We start from the raw sequence: 13,973 nt of genomic DNA, 5'->3' as shown, positions 1-13,973 counted from the left end.
TTGCTGGGATGTGGTTTTCGTTCTGGCAGCTATGGGCTCGTAGTTCTTGCGTCTTCTGTCTGCCCTCTGGTGGAGGAGCCCTCGAGGCCTGTATAAGCTTCCTGATGGGAGGACTGGTGCTGGGGAAACTGGGTCTTGCTCTGGGTGGGCCGGGCCATGCTGAGTAAAACTAGACTCCGGTTGCTGATGGATAAGGTTGTGCCCTTTCCCTGTTAGTTGTTTGGCCTGAGGGGACCCAGCCCCGGAGTCTGCAGGCTCTCTGGTAAGGTAAATGGTGACCTCCAAGAGGACTCACACCAAAGGCCACCTCCCAGGACCGCTGCTGCCAGCGCCCTGTCCCCTTGGCAAGCCACTGCCACCCATGCCTCTATAGGAGACCCTCCAGCACTAGCAGGTAAGTCTGGTTCCATCTCCTGTGGGGTCACGGCTCCTCTACCCTGGGTCCTGGTGCATGCAAGATTTTGCTTGTGCCTTCCAAGAGTGAATTCTCTGTTTCCCCCAATCTTGTAGAAGTTCTGCAGTCCAGTCACCTTGGCCTTCAAAGTCAGGTTCCGTGGGGATTCCTAGTCCCTTTGCCTAATCCCCAGGCTGGGAAGCCTGATGTGGGGCTCAGCAACACAATAGTGTTCTCTTCACAACAGTGGGAGAGCTTGTTTGGTATTACTGTTCTTCAGTTTGTGGGTCAGCCAGCGGCAGGTGTGGGATTTGATTATATCGTGACTGCACCCCCCAGCCCCCGCCCTGTACCATCTTGTTGCAGCTTCCCCTGTCTTTGGACGTGGGGTGTCTTTTTTTGATGGGTTCCAGCGTCCTCCTGTCAGTGGCTGTTCCACAGCTAGCTGTGATGTTGGTGCTCTTGCTGGAGGAGATGAGTGCCCGTCCTTCGCTGCCGTCTTTCCGTGGAATGTTCTGATTTTGCACACGCCCACTTGGTCTCCAGTCCTGCTGAAATGTCGTCTGTCAGCCTGTCCACACCCTCAGCAGATGGACAGTCCCTCCTTTCTGCTCCCTGCACCGTGGGAAACTGTTAGGTGCTTAGCATGCTGTGTGTGACTGTCTGGTGCACCTGTCTGCCTTCCTCTCTAGAATGTGCATTCTGAGAGCGCGGTCATTTTTTTTCATGTGCCTCTTCATATCTCTGATGGAGAACACAATCCACAGTAAATGATAGTCGTAGGGAAAATCAGTAAGCATACAAATAACCATGTCAGGTGACTGTGAATAGTGTGTGTCTTGCGGGGCACCTGGTGAGGAGCCCATCGCCCTGCTGCACTGGGAGCATAATGTGCCTGTGTGTGTGTGTGTGTGCGTGTGTGTGTGTGTGTGTGTGCACGCGTGCGCACATGCGTGCTAAGTCACTAAGTCATGTCCGACTCTGCGACCCCATGGACTGTAGCCCTCCAGGCTCCTCTGTCCATGGGATTCTCCAGGCAAGAACACTGGAGTGGGCTGCCATACCCTCCTCCAGGGGATCTTCCCTACCCAGGGATCGAACCCACATCTCTTGTGTCTCCTGCATTGGCAGGTGGGTTCTTGACTGCTAGCACCACTTGGAAAGCCCTAACGTGCCTTTGCTTCCCCCTTTAATATCAGATACCCAGTCGCCTTCATGGAGCTGATATGTAGTTTTGTAGGGAAAATATGGCTTTGAAAAGAAAGTCAACTGTTAGTACTGGTGATGAAATCGGGAGGAGCCCTCAGTAAGTGATGTTTTCAGAAATTCCTGATAGATTAACAACCAAGTGTTGAGTCTGTTGGCACGGATGTATGGCATGAACAAATGCAGTGAATAGGAGTAAAAAGATGATCTGTGAATTATTTCAGCAAAGACATCAGCGCAGCCACGTATCATCAAAGGAGAGATGTTTAGTGAAAGTTAATGGTGATGAACCTGAGTCAGGACGTATCCAGAACCGGCTGTGAGCTGATGTGGTGAGATGCAGGAGAAAAGAGGTGTCTGCAGGGGCCCCTGTAACCTGGCATGGGAGGCAAGCCGGGAAGCCTTTTTACTGTTTTTAGTGGGGAGAATTCTTTACATTGTAGGTACCTGAGCATTTGAGGACTTGCGGCAGTCTTTCACAAATATTAAACATCTGCTGCTTCCCCTTAGAAAATAGAGCTGATGACAGAGGGCACTGTGGTGATGTCTTGTCGTCCTGTGTCCCCGGGAGTGAGACATCCCACCTAAGTGGACTTCTCAGGATAACAGCAGAACCACAGGAGTCAACAGTTATGTTGTGGAGGAAAACCCTACACAGGAGTGTCAGCCTCTCCTTCTGAACAGACTAAGGAGGATATGCTCCTATAGGGGTGTGTTCACAGGCAGGTTACAGGGTAGAGGGTTTTTTTTTTTCCTTTGTATTAGATGATCCCAGACATTTCCGATAAATTAAAAAGTAATAACAGCATATGACTGTCCCCTCCCCCCCCAGCTGTCAGGAGGTGACCTGTTATTATTTACTACTGTCAGCATTTCTGCCTGTTATACATTTTCTTTCCACATATACTCTCTTTTTTTCCCAGAAATATGTATTTTTAAATTTTTATCCATTTATTTTGTTGTTGTTGTTGAGTCACTAAGTTGTATCCAACTCTTTTGTGACCCCCTGGACTGTAGCCCACCAGATGCCTCTGTCCATGGGATTTCCCAGGCGAGAACACTGGAGTGGGTTGCCCATTTCCTTCTCCAGGGGATCTTCCTGACCCACGGGTCGAACCCATGTCTCCTGCATTGGCAGGTGGATTCTTTACCACTGAGCCACAAAGGAAGCCTGTTTATTAATTTATGTCTGTGCTGGGTCTTTGTTGCTGAGCGCTGGCATTCTCTAGTTGCAGCAAGCAGGGGCCATTCTCGAATTGCAATGTGAGGGCTTCTCGGTGCAGTGGCTTCTCTTGTGGAGCACGGGCGTGCAGCCTTCAGTAGTTGTGGCTCACAGGTTTAGTTGCTCTGCAGCATGCGGGATCTTCCCAGACCAGGGATTGTACCCGTGTCTCCTGCGTTGGCAGGAGGATTCTTAACCACTGGAGTATCAGAGAGGTCTTGAAAATTTTTTTTTCCCTTTTCATGAAAATCTCCTCCTTCAAAATTTACTACTTGTAATGTGTGGTAGGCTCTGAATTCAGGTAATTGTTATTTAACAGCTGTTACAGTTGTGGGCAAAAGAAAGGGTTAAAGCTCTGGGGCGGGTGGAGGGGAAGTAAGGATTATCGAGGATGTAGGAGCTGCCGGCCGCCTGGCGGCTGGCCGTGGTTTTCACTGCAGACACGATGTTGTTCCTCTGACCTCCCGTGTTCCTGCTCCTGTTTCTTCCCCTGCTCTGAGGGCTCAGCGCTGGGTCTGGAGGGGGCCTCGAGGGAGGAGACAGCTGCCCTCGGTCTCTGTCCGCTCGTCTGTAAGAGGAGACGGTGGACTGGACCATCCCCGGGGCACACGTATCACGTGTCAGGAGAACAGCTCCACACAGAGGGGCTCAAGCTCTCAGGCCCTCGTCTCTGGAGGAGCGAGCGAGAGAGAGAGGACTTTGGATTGAGAGAGTCTCAGAATCTTCCCAGGGGAGGAGGGTCCAGTTTAGAAGGGTGAGGGGTGAGGGGGGGTGGCGGTGGGGACCTGTGTCTTGAGAAAGTGCCTGGCCTTTTCACAGGACAGCGGTTTTGTTGTTCAGCTGCTCAGTCGTGTCCGACTCTTTGCGACCCCACGGACTGCAGCACATCAGGCTCCTCTGTCCTTCACCATCTCCCCGAGTTTGCTCAAACGCATGTCCATTGAGTCGGCGATGCCATCCAGGCATCTCGTCCTCTGTCATCCCCTTCTCCTCCTGCCTTCAATTATAACCTTTTTTTTTTTTGCTGCATTGCATCGCTTATGGGGTCTTAGTTCCCCAACCAGGGATCGAACCCAGGCCCTCAGCAGTGAGTGTAGAGTCCTAACCACTGGACGGCCAGTGGAGTTCCCTGTTTGAACCGTTTTTAGGTGTACTGTTCATTGGCATTGAGTACACTCACATTGTGTGCAACTGTCATCACCTCCCATCGCTAGAGCTTTCTCATCGCATCAGACTGAAACTCCGTGCCCAGTAAACACTGACTCCCCTCCCCCTGCCCCAGCCCCTGGTGCCCACCAGCCTGCTTCCTGTCTCCTGGGGCTCCTCTAGAGACAGTGTGCGGGTGGAATCATACAGCAGTTGTCCTTTTCTGGCTGACTTAATTCACTTAGCACGTTTTCAGGTTCCTCCATGTTGCAGCATGTCTCTGAATATTATTCCTTTATAAGGCTGAGTAATATGGCCTTGTGTGTATGGACCACACTTTGTCCATCCATTCATCTGTTCGTGGAGATTTGAGTTGTTTCTGTTTTTGGCTGCTGTGAGTGTTCCAGGACCTGCTCAGGTCTCTGTTCTCAGTTCCTTTGGGTACACACCCAGAAGTAGAATTGCTGGATCGTATTATAATTCTGTGGTTAACCTCTGAGGGCAACTGCCAGGCTCTTCTCCACAGCTGCACCACTTCACATTCCCATCAGTTTCTCCAGGAGGAAGAGAAGTTGTATGTGCTCGATATAAATCCGATTTCACATGAGGTGGGGCAGGACCTACCCTCAAGTCATTAGGACAGGAGTTTGGGGCGGGTGAGGGAGGGTTTGGGGCTTCCCTGGTAGCTCAGTTGGTAAAGAATCCGTCTGCAATGCAGGAGACCTCAGTTTGATTCCTGGGTCAGGAAGATTCTCTGGAGAAGGGATAGGCTACCCACTCCAGTATTCTTGGGCTTCCCTAGTGGCTCAGCTGATAAAGAATCCACCTGCAATGCGGGAGACCTGGGTTTGATCCCTAGGTTGGAAAAATCCCCTGGAGAAGGGAAAGGCTGTCCACTCCAGTCTTCTGGCCTGGAGAATTCCATGGACTGTATAGACTATGGGGTCACAAAGAATCGGATACAACTGATCAACTTTCACTTAGAGGGAGGGTTTGGAGGCCTGGCTGTGTCCTGGGACTTTGGGCTGTAGGAAGCCGGGGGCCTTCTTAGCTAGGGCAGAGCAGAAGCAGGGTGGTGCTCTGGGAAGCTAAGGGCCCAGGGTACGTGCAGCGTGGACCTGGACGTGGGGCAGGGGTGTCAGAGGCCCGGAGGGATCCAGCTGGGGGGTCTGGGCTCCACGCAGCAAGGTCGGAAGGGCAGGGATGAAAGTGGAGCCATTTCTGGGCTCAGCCGTGAGGTGCTGGCTGCCGCCACGCCCGCTCAGACTAGTGAGGGCATGGGGGAGGGGGCTGGCGTGTGGCGGCCAGGGACATTTGGCGTCGTGACTTCTGAGGCCCCAAGTGGAAGGCAGGTCGGGGTCACACAGCCGTCTGGTGAGCTCCTCGCCCACTGAAGGAGCAGACGTGTGTGTCGCAGACCTGGGACCTGCACCCTGGACTCCTGGAGGTGTCCCCACCTTGTCAGTGGTCCTGGGGCCTGGGCCCCCCCGGAAGGATGAGAGGATGAACACGAGTCTGCCTGCCCTGGGAGCAGAAACACCAAACTCAAAGTCAGCTCAGCTCCTGTGGGTGGAGAGAGGGAAAAGGTGCTAGACTAAGCTCTCAGCCAGCTCCGGTCCTTATTTTGATCTGTAATTTTGCAGAGTGGATAAGAATGATACTGTCCTATAAAATATGATTAGCGAGGGCCTTGTGCAGCCGAGTTGCTTTGCATTTGCCGCTGTGCACGCAGCTCATTGGCTGAAAACCCAGTCCTGCCCCAGAGAGCTTCAGCTCCTTTCCCTCTGAGAGAGGATCTTTGGAGTTTCCACCACTGAAGGTTTTTCCAGGAGGCACCGGGTGGGGTGGGTATGCTCGTTAGATACTGACCTTCTGTCATGAGGACTAGGGGGTGGGGGTGGGGGAGTGCCTCTGGGGGGCTGTGGTAGACCCAGGGCTGGGATTTGGTGGACACAGGCTGCAAGAGAGTTTTAAGTGATTACTTAAAATAGATGGGATTAGGGGATCCAAAACCGGATTTATAAGACAGAATGAATTTAATTAGAGTATGGGGAAATAGGCTAAAGAGTGGACGTCTTAGCTGTTTCAGGGCACAGATGTGGGTGGTGCCAGGAGCACAGATGGAGTTGTGGGTGAGAGCAGCCTGGGGCACTGAGGGCCTGGGGTGGAGTGGGGTGGGGGGGTGCCTCCGGCAACCAGGACCACGGGCCCCTCCTGTCCCCCGGAGATGCTGGCACTGCTGCCCAAAGGCATGGTTGTAGGAATCATTAATGATAAGAAATGCTGCATTCTCTGGTTCTTTATAAATAGATGCCTACCTCTTGAAACAAGCGTGTACCAGTACCTTCTGTGGATTTAGATTTTTAAAAGTTAATGACTGCGACCCCGGTGCGGAGAAAGAAGATGACTCTGTTTTGAGAAACCTTGTTATCTGCAGGTTCAGTTCTGTAGCAGCCTTGCCCAGGGGTGGCTTGCTGGGTCACAGGTCTGTCTCCATCCAGCGGAGATGCAGTTAGCCCACTGACTCCTTCCTGACTCAGTCCCACCTCCTCCAGGCCCTGGGAGCTTGGCTTCCCACTGCACCAGGCAGCGGAGGCGGAGGGGAGGGAGGAGCCTGCGGACCAGTTGCCTGAGAGCATGAACAGTCTTTGCAGGGAACCGCTTCGCATTTTCAGAGACCTCCTTCGAGGCTCCTGAGCGGTGCCTCCCTTCTCCCATGAGTGGTCCCTGCGGGGAGGCTGCATTCTGTCCCAATGGGAGCTCTGCACACCTTCTCTCGGCCTCCCCTACCTGCACCAGGAGCCCTGGGGGCTTCAGGAGGGCCCTGCCCCGTCCGTCCTCACCGCCTGCACTCAGGTCCGCACAGGGAAGCTCCTGGACGAGTCACGGCCCCAGGCTCCTCTCTGTGGCTCTAGAGGGAGTTGATAGAGGCCGCCCCACTGAGACTATAGGGTGAGCAGCTCCTGGAAGGCAGAGAACAGAGACGCTGTGCAGCAGACCTGCAGTCCCCACAAAAGGGGGGGTGAGGACAAAAGGAGGAGGGGTCGCGAGCTGCCTGGAAACTGATGACCCCCGGCGGATGCCTGCGTTCCCCATTGTTGCCTTGTAGATACTCGGCCCAGGAGTGAGTCCCGGCCAAAGTAGGGACTCGGAGGGAGGAATGAGAGGGGAAGGGCTTCCCTGGAGGCTCAGCTGGTAAAGAATCTGCCTGCAATGCAAGAGACCCTGGTTCAATTCCTGGGTTGGGAAGTTCCCCTGGAAAAGGGATCGGCTACCCACTCCAGTATTCTTGGGCTTCCCTGGTGGGTCAGACGGTAAAGAATCTACCTGCAATGCAGGAGACCTGAGTTCAATCCCTGGGTTGGAAAGACTCCCCTGGAGGAGGGCATGACAACCCACTCCAATGTTCTGGCCTGGAGAATCCCGTGGACAGAGGAGCCTGGCGGGCTACAGTCTCTGGGGTCGTAAAGAGTCAGACACGACTGAGTGACTAAGCACATCACAGCACACAGGGGAAGGAAGGACGAGGAGGAGAAAACCCAGCAAATCGCAGAAAAGAGGAGGAAGCCTGTCTGGTGATTCATTGGATTTGATATATTTTTTCTGATGGTAGGAAAATGCCCATGAGCCCAGAGACCCTGAGGAGGTGTGGAATTGAGGCACCAGGGGATGAAAGGTTCACTCACAAAGTGGGGACGTTTTGTGTGGTCTGGCCCAGGAGCCTCACCCCACGGTTGAGCGGAGATGCTGGGGCCTGTGGTCAACCCAACGAGTGATATGGTGGAGTTTCAGTGACAGCGGTCCTCGAGGGGCCCATTGTGGCCCCAGTAGGCTGGCCCTGCCATGCTGGCTGTGCTGCTTCTGCAGGTGAAGTTACATAAGATGTGTGCCTACCCCTGAGCTGGTCCCACAGGCTTCATCTACTTCACTGCTTCCAGAAGCTTCCGTGGGGCCACGTGACCCACGTGATGGCCCCAATGCCCCGCATAAATCATTATGGTCACTTCTTCTGAAATGGCTGTCGTTTCTAAGAGATAATTTTAACACACTTCTTAGTAAGTACAATGTTAAAGTGTTTAATCATATGGCAGAAAATGTAGATAAATAGCAAAAAAGAAAAACCATCACCCCAGCTAACATCACAGCTGATCTTATTTGGCATATTTCCTCACCGTCCTTTTTTTAAGACCCCTGAATAAATACAGTTTTCTATCCAACATTGCACATTTTTTTGTCATGGTTTTTCTAGAGTCTTCATTAACTGTGATTTTTAAATTGATGGTATTTTCATTTCTTTGGGGATTTGAGTGGAAGCATTTTGAGTTTTCTAATAATTATTCGACGTGGAGATTTGGTCTGAATTTTAAATAAAAACGTCTCGAGCTAGCTCCCGGCTATACGCACCCCTTGGCAGCTGAGTTAGTTCTTCGAGCTCTCCCCTTTTGTCTGTTCACAGGGATCTACCGCACAGAAAGGGATAAAGGCACCTTGTACGAGCTCACGTTCCGAGGGGACCACAAGCACGAGTTCAGACGCCTGGTCTTGTTCCGGCCGTTCGGCCCCATCATGAAGGTGAAGAAGGAGCGGCTGAACATGGCCAGCACGCTGGTCAACGTCATCGTGCCGCTGGCCAGAAGGGTGGACAAGTTCCGACAGTTCATGCAGAACTTCAGGTGTGTGTGACTCGCTGGGGGCACCTCCCTGCAGGCCCCTGTTTCTCCCCGCCCGGCACACAGGCCCCTTTCTCTCCCTGCTCAGCTCTGTTTTCTTCCTGTAAAGTTGATTGTTGTATCTGCCTTTCCCTGGAGCAATTAGACGGGTCTTCCCTGGTGGCTCAGATGGTAAAACGTCTGCCTGCAATGTGGGAGACCTGGGTTCGATCGCTGGGTGAGGAAGATCCCCTGGAGAAGGAAATGGCAACCCACTCCAGTATTCTTGCCTGGAAAATTCCATGGACGGAGGAGTCTGGTAGGCTACAGACTATGGGGTCGCAAAGAGTCGGATACGACTGAGCGACTTCATTTTCAGAGCAATTAGAGGGTTGCCCTGGTGGCACAGTGGTAAAGAATCCGCCTGCCAATACAGGAGATGAAAAAGACATGGGGTCCATCCCTGGGTCAGGAAGATCCCTGGAAGCAGGAAATGGCAACCCACTGCAGTAATTCTTGCCTGGAAAATTGCCTGGATAGAGGAGCCTGTAGGGCTACCGTCCATGGCATCATAAAGAGTCGGACACGACTGAGCACGCACACACTCAGAGCAATTGGAAAGCGTCTACATTTCCCTTCAGAAGTGGGGGTCAGGAGGGCTGGGTTTTCATCTGCGGAGATGGCCGGACACCTGGGGGATTCTGTTCTGACTGCAGTGGCTCAGGGTGGGGGCCACAGGGCTGTGCTGTCCTCACAGTGGCCTGGGCCCTCTCCCAGCCCCACAAAGACCTCCGCCCTTGTGGCTGTGGGCCTGTGCGTCTGGCTGCAGCCTGGCTTCCAGCTGTGGCCGGAATGCACTCAGAGTCTTTTTTATTTAACCTGTGTCTCTTCAGAGGTTAAGTGTAGAATTATGCTGAGAAGTTTCCCGGCCTTCATTCTTGTAGATACTTGAGAAGACTTAAACGGGTTTTTATTCGGATGTGGTGGTAGTTTTCACACGTGTCTTCAAGCTCCTGACTTGTAAGTGCCGTGTCGAATCTTACACGCTTGTGGGCAACACTCACGCTGCTTGAGGTCAGTCAGCAGCTAGCTTGGCCAGCTTATCTTAAAGATAGAAAGTCGTACGTGTCTAATGATACATCTTGGAAGATCAAGCTTATTTTTCATCTTTTATCACTAAATGCACATTAAAGTCGCTCGGTCATGTCCGACTCTTTTCGACCTCATGGACTGTGCAGTCCATGGAGTTCTCCAGGCCAGAATACTGTAGTGGGTAGCTATTCCCTTCTCCAGGGGATCTTCCCAACCCAGGGATTGAACCCAGGTCTCCTGCATGGCAGGCAGATTCTTTACCAGCTGAGCCACAAGGGAAGCCCATGGATCCTGGAGTGGGTAACTTATCCCTTCTCCAGTGGATCTTCCTGACCCAGGAATTGAACCGGGTCTCCTGCATTGCAGGTGGATTCTTTACCAACTGAGCTATCAGGGAAGCCCTATTAGAAGCCAATAATGCTCAATATAAGGATGTGGTTGATACTTCTCCACTTTCAGGGTCGTGACCACATTTGAAGAGTAACCCCCCTCGACAACCTGGCTGGGTTTCAGAGATGGGAGTAAACAAAAGCCCATCGCTGTGCTGGATCCCGGGAAGCCCAGCACTTGTGTGCCAAGATCCCTTGCTGTCTTGTAACCTCAGTCTGAATGTGTGCCTCAAGCACAGGTGACCACTCCTGTTGAGATGGCCCTCCCCTCGAGATAGTCTCATTCCAGCTTCCAGAACCTTCTCCACTGGCATGTCCAGGCCTAGAGATGCGCACAGCTCTGCAGGCACCAGGAGGGTGCTGCCCTCATCCCTGTGTCCTCCCTACATCCGTCATTAAGCTTTGTAAAGTGAAAGTGTCGGTCGCTCAGTCGTGTCCGACTCTTGTGACTCCATGGACTGTAGCCCGCCCAACTCCTCTGTCCATGGGATTCTCCAGGCAAGAATACTGGAGTGAGATGTCCTGCCCTTCTCCAGGGGACCTTCCCGACCCAGGGATCGAACCTCGGTCTGTTGCTTTGCACGTGGATTCTTTACCATCTGTGTCACCAGGGAAAAGGCTAAGCTTTGTAAATGAGTCCTTAATAAATTTTCTCCAACTTTAAAGAGAAACCCTTTTCTAGCTAAATGTTAAGGTCACAATCCAAGAGTCTTTGGGGGTCCTCTGGCCTGATCTTCCCTTCATTCAGAATCCCTCGTGGCACTCCTGACACCCGGTTCTGTGTGCACTGTGTGTGTCAGGTAACTGCCTGTACCAGGTGTGGACCAGGCGTATGTGCAGTGTGTACCCGTGTGTACACAGTGTGTACACAGTGCCAGGTCACTGCCTGTGCCCCAGGGCAGGCTGCAGCTCTGGAGAGAAAGCTGGCGGTTGTTTGGCCCTGAAGTTGCCTCCTGGTGATTTCTGCCCAGGTCTCTGGTTCTGCGCTCCCTCTGTCTTCTCCGGTTCAGGAGCTGCCTTCAGCCGTGCTGTCCTGAGGGGCTGGCTGGGCTGACCTCCCCTTTCCTCCTCTGAAGAACACCCTAGGGCACACCCCTTGCCTGTCAGCGATGCCCCTCTGGCTCCAGCCCTGAAGTGGCTGGAGCTCGGCTCCCTTCAGCCTCCCCGGGTGCGGCTGTGGGCCTCTCTGCCTTCTCTTTGGACCGGCCCAGTGAGCTGGCGGAAGCATCCATGCTGCGGGAGGCTGACCCGGCGGGGGGCACCAGGCTGGAAGGGAAAGCCAGCCATTGCTCTCCGAGGCCAGTGTGCCCACTCCCAGGGCGAGTTTACAGTGAAATCCGTGGGCCAGGAAGCCGCCTGGAGCTTGCAGGGCCCTGAGGCTGGCTTCAGCACGCAGGCCTCTCCCTGGTGAACTGGACTGGGGAGCTGGTGCTCACCCTGGAGCGCTGTCTGCTTGGGGGCTGGTCGAGCCCTCCTCACAGAATTTTCCTGGGAAAGCCGTTTAGTTACTGCCTTGGTGTCATGAGGATGGCCAATAATTAACAGTAGGAGTAACACTGGAAGCGAGATACTGTTGAAAAAAGTAAAACTAGTACCTTAATGAGTCTCCAAAGTGGAGGTGGCGAAATGAAAAGCAATTCTGGTTAATGCTTTAGAAACAAAAATTCAAGGGCCCTTTCTCTTGCCTGTCACTGTTCCCTTTCCCGTTGTCGCACATGGGCAGTGGGTTCCTTGGGGACCAGGGGGGCCTCTGTGTGCACCAGGCCCTCGACCAGACTGGGGGGAGATGAGAGGAGCCTGGCTTCATGCAGAGGGAGTGTAGTCACAGAGATAGAAGTAGAGACCAGGAAAACAGGAAGAGAAAGACTTCCTTGACAGAGGGTGCTTGAGCAGAGCTGACTACAGACTCTGCTCCATGATCCAGCGGCTTCGGAGCGCGTTGAGGTCTCAGAAAAGTTGGGCTGAGATGGGATACTTAAACCTATGCTCAGACACTCGGGCGTGTCCAACTCTGTGTGACCCCATGGACTGTAGTCTGCCAGGCTCCTCTGTCCATAGGACTCTCCAGGCAAGAATACTGGAGTGGGTTGCCATTTCCTCCTCCAGGGGATCTTCCTGACCCAGGGATCAAACCCAGGTCTCTTACGTTTCCTCCTTTGGCAGGCAGATTCTCTACCACTGGCGCCACTTGGGAAGCCCAGAACCTTCTTGTCCTTGTTGTTCAGTTGTTTAGTCGTGTCCTGCGATTCCATGGACTGCAGCACACCAGGCTTTCCTGTCCTTCACTGTCTCAAGGAGTTTGCTCAGACTCATGTCCATTGGCTCAATGATGCCATCCAATCATCTCATCCTCTGTTATCTCCTTCTCCTCCTGCCCTGGAGCATCAGGGTCTTTTCTAATGAGTCGGCTCTTCACATCAGGTAGCCAAAGTATTGGAGCTTCAGCTTCAGTATCAGTCCTTCCAATGAATATTCAGTGTGGATTTCCTTTAGCCCCGATGCCTGGGGCTATTTAATTTTGAGTCACAGCTTGGTGAAGGTGACATTTTGAGTTGGCCAGCATGAAATGGATTGATCATTCAGCATATGGCTTTAGGACAACTAACCAAACAGCAGAAAAAATTTCATTCTGCCTTCGCACCAAAACCCAAAGTGAACTCTGGTCAATTAAATATTTAAATGTAATTAAAATGATCATGAGAGTATTGGGAGAAAACACAAGCTGATGTTTGTTCAGTGTTCGGTGTGGTCTCTGTGAAGCCACTTCCATCCAGGAGTGGAAACTGTTACTACTGATTCTGAACCGTTCTGTCATGGAAGGTGGAACCATGAGTGATCTTTCTTCTTTTGGATTCTCTCTGTCTTAGACATTTTTATCTTGTTCTGGAAATTTTTATACTGTTGCCCTATTTTTTATGCTTTGTTTAAAAATTTAATGGAAGTTTTTTTTTTTTTTCGCTTTTATAATTTTAAACCTGACTTTTACATTTGTGAAAGTGATACATGGCTATAATGAGATGTTTACATGGTAGAACACAACCAGGAATAAGTTATTTAAAAACTCATGTTTGCCCTGCTTCCCTAAATTAAGCATTTTAAACATTAATTGAACATTCTTGGCACCTTTCTTTGCATGTCTGCAGATAGAAAAATAACACATTTGAAATGTCATTCAGCATGAGAGGTGCTGTATGTTCTGGTTTTAATGAAAGAATTAAATTCTTCCTTACCTAAACTTACAGAAAAGAATCTGCATTGTGACAGAAGAAATCTTTGAGAAAATGTTTCTGTGCTTTAAGAGATATTAGTTCCTCGGACTTCCCTGGTCGTCCAGTGGATAAGAATCTGCCTGCCAATGCAAGGGACGTGGGTTCGATCCTTGGTCTGGGAACATCCGCTATGGAGCAGCTAAGCCCGTGTACCACACCTGCTGGGCCTGCGCACTCAGGGGCCGTGTTCCCCAACAAGAGAGGCCCCCACGGTGAGAAGCCCACGTCCCAGAACTAGAGTAGCCCCCACTCACCACAACCAGAGAAAACCTACAGGCGGCAGTGAAGACCCAGCACATCCAAAAATCTAAAAGAGAGAGAGAGATTCTGTTCTATTCTGTCTAATTAGAGGTCTAATTAGAGATGGCTCTGAAGGTAAAACATATTTTACGAAACTGAGCCGATTGAAATCATTATGTATCTCTATCCCATGTATTAATGTTAGACTAGATGGACCGAAAAATTCCGGTAAGAAGAGAGGAGCACGGTTATTTCCCCACTCTCTGGGGCCCATGTCCCCATGTCTCAGCTGTCTGTTATTTTTACCTTGACGGGGCTTGCAGCCCTGACACTCTGTGTCATAACCATGGCTCCTGTGTGTCTGGA

The 13,973-nt window shown here is 51.8% G+C and overlaps 1 protein-coding gene across 13 annotated transcripts in view; it reads left to right on the top strand.

Moving 5' to 3' along the window:
- Positions 1 to 13,973, top strand: part of CSGALNACT1 (chondroitin sulfate N-acetylgalactosaminyltransferase 1) — a 323,001-nt gene that overhangs the window by 273,776 nt on the left and 35,252 nt on the right. For all 13 annotated transcript variants that reach the window (XM_081524356.1, XM_081524353.1, XM_081524358.1 and 10 more), the window contains one exon: positions 8,425 to 8,641. In XM_081524356.1, coding sequence (XP_081380482.1) covers positions 8,425 to 8,641 — 217 coding nt within the window. The remainder of the gene's footprint in view (positions 1 to 8,424; positions 8,642 to 13,973) is intronic.

The sequence above is a fragment of the Giraffa tippelskirchi genome, chromosome 8, assembly GCF_054371585.1.
Source record: "Giraffa tippelskirchi isolate mGirTip1 chromosome 8, T2T-mGirTip1v1.2.pri, whole genome shotgun sequence".
NCBI classification, from domain to species: domain Eukaryota; kingdom Metazoa; phylum Chordata; class Mammalia; order Artiodactyla; family Giraffidae; genus Giraffa; species Giraffa tippelskirchi.
This window is presented reverse-complemented; position numbering and strand designations above follow the sequence as displayed.